Source organism: Notothenia coriiceps, unplaced genomic scaffold (assembly GCF_000735185.1).
Source record: "Notothenia coriiceps isolate Sejong01 unplaced genomic scaffold, NC01 NC01_scaffold00003129, whole genome shotgun sequence".
NCBI classification, from domain to species: domain Eukaryota; kingdom Metazoa; phylum Chordata; class Actinopteri; order Perciformes; family Nototheniidae; genus Notothenia; species Notothenia coriiceps.
In genome coordinates this window covers 147,290-155,489 of record NW_011335830.1, presented here as the reverse complement: position 1 = coordinate 155,489, position 8,200 = coordinate 147,290, and the positions used below count along the sequence as shown (strand labels likewise).

Sequence of the window (8,200 nt, the reverse complement as noted above, 5' to 3'; positions counted from 1 at the left end):
ATTTCTTCACACCAAGCTGCTTACCTATTGCAGATTCAGTCTTCCCAGCCTGGTGCAGGTCTACAATTTTGTTTCTGGTGTCCTTTGACAGCTCTTTGGTCTTGGCCATAGTGGAGTTTGGAGTGTGACTGTTTGAGGTTGTGGACAGGTGTCTTTTATACTGATAACGAGTTCAAACAGGTGCCATTAATACAGTTAACAAGTGGAGGACAGAGGAGGCTCTTAAAGAAGAAGTTACAGGTCTGTGAGAGCCAGAAATCGTGTTTGTTTGTAGGTGACCAAATACTTATTTTCCACCATAATTTGCAAATAAATTCTTTAAAAATCCTACAATGTGATTTTCTGGATTTTTTTTCTTCTCATTTTGTCTCTCATAGTTGATGTATACCTAGGATGAAAATTACAGGCCTCTCATCTTTTGAAGTGGGAGAACTTGCACAATTGGTGGCTGACTAAATACTTTTTTGCCCCACTGTATTTGTGAAAATCCCTGATTACTCTACTACTGCCTGTACTACTTGTTGAGCTTTAGTTTAAAACATTAAAAAAACAGGGTGCATTGTGGCTTAAAGTCAAAAGGACCAAACCATTGTCTCATAATGGCCCCCCAATCTAAACAGTCTCTAGATCCAAGCATACCAAGACATAATTTAAAAAAACACTTATTTGAATGTTCATATTGCCTTTATTCAAACAAATGTTCGATTACAAACACCAGAGTACAAAAAACAATTCCATGTATTCCTCCCCCAAACCAATACAACTCAACTTTCTCATTTATCAGATGTTAACAAAACTTGTATAACTGAATAACATACATAAAAAACAGCAAATCTGTTTACCTTAAACATTCAACAGCACACGATACTCACCCATGCATTCAAATTGTGTTGTGATATTACAGCCTTTTTCTGTAATTAGTGGAAACAGGCAGCAATATCATAATTCTAGTAATTTTTTTCCTATAAAATAGTTAACTTTTCACATAACCTTTACAGAATATTTTCCCATCAGTATATTGTTTTTGGTAACAGCCTAAGAATAACCCTAGGAAAATAGCAGGAACAGTGCTGTATCAATCTTCACTACAGCTAACACCACATTAAGCCAAATGATAATTTTCAGTAAGGTCAAATCACACATCAGAATCACACATTAGAAATTAAGAAGCTGTCGTTTTAAGTCACCCATAACACATTTCAGACTAACTGGCAATGACATTAGCTTAAGCGGTGCAATAAAATATTTAACATTCCATTAGAAAGCCATTGAAAGGTAAAAGTCATGTTTCCATCATGTAAAAGTAGATAAAACATCGGGACCAGATTCTGGTCGCTTGAAATAGATGGAGGAAAACATAATTACCCATGTAAATGTCATCAAAAATAGTACAACAGCGGTCAGTGAACCAAATGGGGAAAAACATTGAGCTTGATTTGTCCTTAAACACTTATAAAATGCACTGATATAAATATGCCTATAGGGAAACCGCTCTGTCAATCAGAGCATTTAAGTGTGCATTTAAGTCAAACTTTACATTCACTTATAGTAGCAGCAATACTTAATCAAAATTATGCTTACTAAGAAACTGTATTTTCTCCAACTGAATGGGTGAAGTTCAGGTTGAGAATTGGGTTTTGATTTTTACAAAGTCAAAAAGCTGTTTCAACAGGCTTCGATAATTTCCATGAAAACAAAATTAGCACAAAAAAAAGGGGACAGACTCCCTCACATCATTCCAAAAATAAAACGGACACACGGTGTCACAGAAGCAAAAAACCCCTGACACTTGAGCAGAGGACACAAGTCACTGATCCTGGTTCAGTGATGAACAGTATGAAGCCATTGCCATCCTAAAGGCCAGTAAAGGGCAGATAGGCCAACCGTGAAAGAATGACTGCATGTATGCATTACTGAATGTGTACTACTTTTAGGGATGCTCTGGATTTTACAAACAGAAAAAGAAAAAAAGAGAAAATAACTAAATAACTTATGGGGAAAATAATTAATGAAATATTGCAATACTGTAATTTGTCCACTTCTACCAATCAAATGCACACCAAGTTATTCAAATGTATATTGTGACAGCATGAGACTGGTTAATGAGCTAAGGCATACTCAATATAATCAGGGTTTGAGTAAAATCTTGCACACAAAGAGAAATTATACAAGGGTAATTTCTATGACCCAAGGGAATTCAAAGACTCATACACACTATGGCATACCTCTATGCCCTATTACTATTGTACAACATTAAGTGAGAGGTAGCCCACAGTACCTTGTGCACTGAAACATTTAGAAAACTGTACATCAATTTACACATGGCAGGCTTACTCTAGCAAGCTTGATCTTTGACATAACTCACACATGCTGCACACGCAAGTTCTCAAGGGCACATCAATCGGGTCAGGAAAAGTTTACACTTAACAGCAGCAATATTACCTGCGGCCGCAGGTTTCTCTGGGTTAGAGGCCAGGGTGTTAGACAACATGTCTGTTTAGATACTATCAGGGATTAAAGACAAGAAACTATTAGAAGTCACCAGTAATGCCATTACAAACAGCAAAGTAAAAACACATCTGGACAGCTCTTAGTTCACCAAGACCTCCATATGGCTTTTCTTGATTTACTTCTGTTCAGACTCAGTGGCCTTAGACAAAATTATTAACAAGCCTGGTATGGAACACGGCTTGCTGCACCGAATTTGCTAAATGTACCAAATATTATCCTGTATAATAATATATCCTGGTTATGGAGGGAAAAGCCCTTCATCACATTGTTGTCTAGGCGACATTCATATTAGTTATTTCAAGAATATTAAAATCTAATAAAATTCAACAATTATTTAACCTAAAAAGACAAATTCACACTTGTCCTGTGTCCTGCACTGCTTTCAGTACACACCAAGTAGGCAGGCTGCATCAATAAGTGGTTTAAAGTAGAATTGTACAGATTAGCTCAAACCACAGTATAATTTTACGGCACAGTCTAAGTGAGGGGGCATTAGGGTAAGTTGTGGTATGGCAGCTTCTGCTGATGAAGATGAGGTGGGTAGGCAAAAGCAACAGCAGCAAGATAATGGATTTTTGGGTCCTGATTTCCCAAAGCATCAGCAAGAGAACGAGTAAGAGATGATATTCAAGTTTGCATATCATGTGTACTAATGGGCCACACTTGTACAAGTACATCAAGTGTTTCGGTTTGACCCCATATCACCCAGATATGATGGCTTTAGTGTGTGCTGTGAGCACGGGGGTCATAACGTTAAACATCACAAAGTGAGGTTAACCACTTGATCAGTACATAACAGGCAGACCAGGTGAACAGAACAAAGGTCCCTTAATACGTTGTACTACCAACTCCTTTTTGAATATGATATTATAATAATCCCTGTATCCTCTTTAAGGCCAAATAGCACAATAGGTAACCTGACACGTTTCTGAGCAGGAACACAGACAAGACAGGTGACCAAAAGGTCAGCTTGCCTAACCGTATGGTAACAACTGTAGTTCTGAAAGGCGTGTATCAAAATAGTTGTTTTATTTTTCCTTTCTAAAATGTTTTACATTTGAACACACAAAATGCCTACTTTAGAGTCAGAAGCATGAGCTTTCAATCACAGAGCCTTGGTGTAATAGAATGCAAGCATTAGGCCCAGCAGCACATGGCATTAACACATCCAGATGAATTTTAACACCTGACAATAAAATGCATCACTGGGAATGAACAGATCAACCCAGTCTTTTTCTTTTTTTGCCAAAACAACATTTTACAGGCTTGTTAAATCCTCATTATTGCAGGATCCTTCAAGATTTAAAACAGTAACAGTAAATCATTTTGTCTCTGCATTACTCCTGAGCACGGTCGAAATATTTGTGTTAATGTCAGGTGGTGTGGGGGATTTACCTTCAGATCTGCCCTGTCTTTGTTCGTCTCTGTACAGTGATATCACATGGACATAACGTCATACAGAGATGTGGATATCCTTCCTATCCTTATTTATCAAACAGACAAACTTTCAGATTGACCCCAACGCCCATCTACAAGAGGCCTTACAGAGGCTGAGGAAGAGTAGGGATAGGTCTTAACTCTGACCAGTTGTGTCTTTGTGTGAAATCATGCAAGGCCCTTTTATTCCTTACACCATGACAGCAGATGGCATTTAGCCCCACTGGGATGAAAAAAAGGCTTCAATGATTCCTTCCCATCTATTAAGAATGGGTTTCACTAACTACACAGTCAGTCAGAGGCATCCAAACCCTCACTGATCCTATATCACACTTCCATGAACGTAATCGGAATTTATGAGCTAATGCTAGCTGCACAGAAGATCATCCAGGCCAAGAGAGGGCATTTTATCAAAGTCACATGCGTCAAACAAGTCGCTGATTCCCTGGTCATCTCCCAAACCTAAAAGATAGTCGTCCTGGTCCAGAAGAGGAGGCCCGAGGTTTAAGAAAGGCCCCAGGGACGCTGGGATCTGGTCTTCTGTCTGCTGGAGGAGACTGGTGTAAGGGGACGAGATGGGGGACAGAGTGGTGACGGACACTGCCGAGGAAGAAGAAGGTGGAGCTAGGGAGGCGATTGAAGAAGTGGTCGTGCAGGTTGGACCTGTGTGAGAAAATGGAGTCAAATAGTTATTATCTCTGCATACCCAAGGGACCATAAGAAGTCCTTCATATAATGGGGTTTGCTGCACTAGGGTACACTATTTTATTTATTTATTTGAATCCCAAGCGCCACTGAATCAGGGCTTAAAACAAAAGTTACATCCATCACCAGCTGTGACATTTTCCAAAACATGGGAAGTAAGCTTCTTAAAATAATGTATGTGATAAACATAAAAACATTTCTGTTGTCACAAAGTCGCGGTTGCAAAAGTTCCTTGCAGAAAATGTCACAGACTGTTTTGAGTAGAAATATATAAAATGATTTAGTTATGTATAAATACATTTCATAATCATAAATTCTATATCTTCAAAGACAAAAGGAAGATCAATAAAGTATATTTGCATTAACAATTGCTGCAGATGCCTGTGTATCTGAGACAAACCTTGAAGGACTTTGAGGAAAGGCGAGTTCCCATTGATGTCCGTGCTGCCGTTTTTTACAGGACTCTTAGGGTCATTCTCCTCATCTGGACACAGAAGGACGTCTATGGGACCCTTAGTGCTGGTCAGATGGATGGACAAACTCTGGAGGATAAAAAAATAAAGAGTGTTTCAATGAAAGCATGAACTTAAAACAAGCTACTCCTTTTGCATTTCTCCTCAACTTGTAAAAGTTTTACCAATGTTTATATACACAAGTACGAAGATGACATTTATAAAACTGCAGGAAAAACACACTAATTGTTTGCGAACATACATACAATAAAATATTCTGGTTCATACAACATTGCAAATGCCTTTCGGCGTAGAATTCCCTTTCCTAAATTCCAAATCAACTTGGAATTGTGCACACATGACTCAGCCTCCTATCACCCCCCGTAACATTCCCTCACATGCGCAGACTAACCATAAACGTTCAATGCTAGGCCCCTCAAATGTTTTAACATAGTAATAAGCCTGCTGATTAATGGTTGTTTACGTGAATTAAATTACAACAAGGAAAGAAGTTTTCATGATGCATAAATAGAGGTGGTGTGGCCTCGAACTGTTGTTCCTTCCTAACAATTGCCTAACCGTGTTGTAAACCTCATTCAGACTAGATTATCAATACAGATAAGAATATCACAGACCCCGTGTAAGACTTAATTATTCATAGTATATTCTGGGCAAGGTAAGAAGTCAATTTCCCAAAAAGTTCAACTGTCCCTTTAGGGGAAATACAAGTCATAGGTCAGATGACAAGTGAGAAAGAAGCAGAAGTTAAGTCAAGACAACAATTACAGACTGGTGTTTGTTGGTGTTTGAACATACCTCATCAGGATCTGGTACTTCTAGTTTGGTGTCTGTGGGCGCTTTGACGACAATAACAGTCTGGTCTCTGAGGTTTCCAAGCTGTTTGATGTCTTGGTATGTTACATAGGCATATGTGGAGAAAAGGTTAAAGAAATAATGCTATAATGTCGGTACATGTTAATACTTCACAAAGATTGTTATCTAATTACAGAGTTGGAATATGAAGCCTTGCACATCTGTTAAGGTTCTGATCTAATTTTAAACTGATTTGAAAACAACCTCACACAAAGAATTAAGCCTGTTTTACCTGCAGATGTATGAGAACATAGTTACAGGAGGTTTAACCACTAAAAAAAGTAAGAAGCTACAACTTTTGAATACCTGTCAACAAACAATAAAAGGATATTTCTGGTTGCTTTGCAAGTCGCTCATGTGTCTCATGTCCATGCTACATCTCTGGATGAGTTGCTCGAGCCTCTGCTCTTCTTCTGCCAGCGCAGAAACTTCTGACGTTAGGATCTGTCTCTGGCTCAGAGACCCCTCTACCTCCAACAGACTACACCCCCTGCAGGAGAGAGAAAAGAGTGAATTAAAAAGAGATTTAGCACTAGTTCACTTGCTGATATATTACTCATTACGTACATACTGGTTTTTAACATTTGGTACAACAGATTGAAAGCATTTTACACCAGAGATTGGTGTTAGAATATGTGTGCAATATTTGTTCTGCATGCTGATACTGCAGAGGGTTTAACTCGGAAGCACAGAATTGTATTTTCAACAGATACAAATATCCCAAGGGTTCCCCTTTTTAACCTATAAATATCCTCTTTAAGGCACAAGTGGAGTAAAAATAACAACAGTGAAGAAGGTCAGAGTGACAAACATGTTTTGTAAAAGCAGACGGAAATATATTGGATGTTTAAAGCTTTGTGAGACAAATTTAACACAATAGGTTTTCTCTGGACCTTTCTTAGTTAGGTGTCTGTTATGATTTTCATTTATTTTTAGCAAACTCCAAGTCTAGGCACCACATCATATCCCAGACATGAACAAATATGGGCCTTATTTAAAAAGGAAACGGAAACAGTATACCATGATAAAACCAACAGAAGGATTGATCACTGTATGCCCGGTAAGCACAGAGGCTTAATGTCTGTTCCTAAACTTATGTGCTCTTAGTTATTACTGAACAAATGAGGGTGTAATTACATTTTCAGGGTGGAGTCTAGAACATTCAGGTATCCTAATACTTTGATGTGGCAACAGTTTGCAAGCAGCCACCTGTCTGTGCTCTACAGGCCAAGGAACACTTTAAAACCTTTTTATACGTCAACATTTATGGTAATTGGTAACACTTTCGCCGCACCAACCCAAGAGACTCAAACGTTTTTTGAGACTAAACTAAGTTGGATTCAGGTCTATAAGATGTCTCCGCTTTGCAAAATTTATTTGCGACGCTAATTAAAGTCCAGAGTTGCACAAAGATCTCCACGGCAAAGTAGACAAGTCTCCATTTCGGCAATTTATTTGAGCCATGTTAATCATCAGAAATTGAGATTAGTCTTCGATACTATGTACGTAAGATCTTTGTGGGTGCTACCTGTTTACTATTCAACGCTGGAACTTTCAAAATGTTCCAACTCTACAACAATTAGATTACTCAAAAGAAGGAGAAGGTAGAGACACAGAGAAACCAAAATACAGGAATGTGTTCAAATATGTAAGAAGAAAAGAACCGTAGACAAAACATCCTGTTAAAAAGAGTGAGACAGAGGGACCACTCACATCCACTGAATGTTGTTCTTTGATTTCTTCTTGATGAGGTGAATGCCTTCTAGTACATTGGTGATATCATACAGCCGCCTCTTCTGTACCTAAATGAAGAGGATTATGGTATCATTAGTAACTCATTCAGTGGTGAATATTACTGCGTAAAATACCAAATGTAGCAATAACAACACCGAAATTCATAAATTTTTCAACTGTCTAAGCGGATATATTCACTTGAGATGACCCTGATACCAGCATTTCCGCCAGGGGGGCGCCTTGCCGTCATTTGACGCCCTTATTCAGCTCAGAACGCCCAGAACTCGAGCCGAGGGCGTCCAAAAAAATAAACAATTCGAGAGAAGATCGAGAGTTGTTATCGCTTGAAATGACGAAAAGGAAAAAGGACAAGGACATCCCTCTGTTGGGGGGGCAAAGGAGTCTGGTGGGATTCTTTTCGCGGCCAGCAAAGCGCGTTCCTGTGACGAAAAAAAACAAAACACCGCCGCATCTTCCAAGGACCATGC

The 8,200-nt window shown here is 38.8% G+C and overlaps 1 protein-coding gene across 1 annotated transcript in view; it reads right to left on the bottom strand.

Moving 5' to 3' along the window:
- Positions 1-668: 668 nt before the first annotated feature.
- Positions 669-8,200, bottom strand: part of e2f3 (E2F transcription factor 3) — a 12,792-nt gene continuing 5,260 nt past the window's right edge. Inside the window, exons 4-8 of the mRNA XM_010766153.1 lie at positions 7,692-7,780; positions 6,310-6,468; positions 5,922-6,036; positions 5,054-5,195; positions 669-4,611 (exon numbers count right to left, since the gene is read on the bottom strand). Coding sequence (XP_010764455.1) covers positions 4,316-4,611; positions 5,054-5,195; positions 5,922-6,036; positions 6,310-6,468; positions 7,692-7,780 — 801 coding nt within the window. The 3' untranslated portion in view covers positions 669-4,315. The remainder of the gene's footprint in view (positions 4,612-5,053; positions 5,196-5,921; positions 6,037-6,309; positions 6,469-7,691; positions 7,781-8,200) is intronic.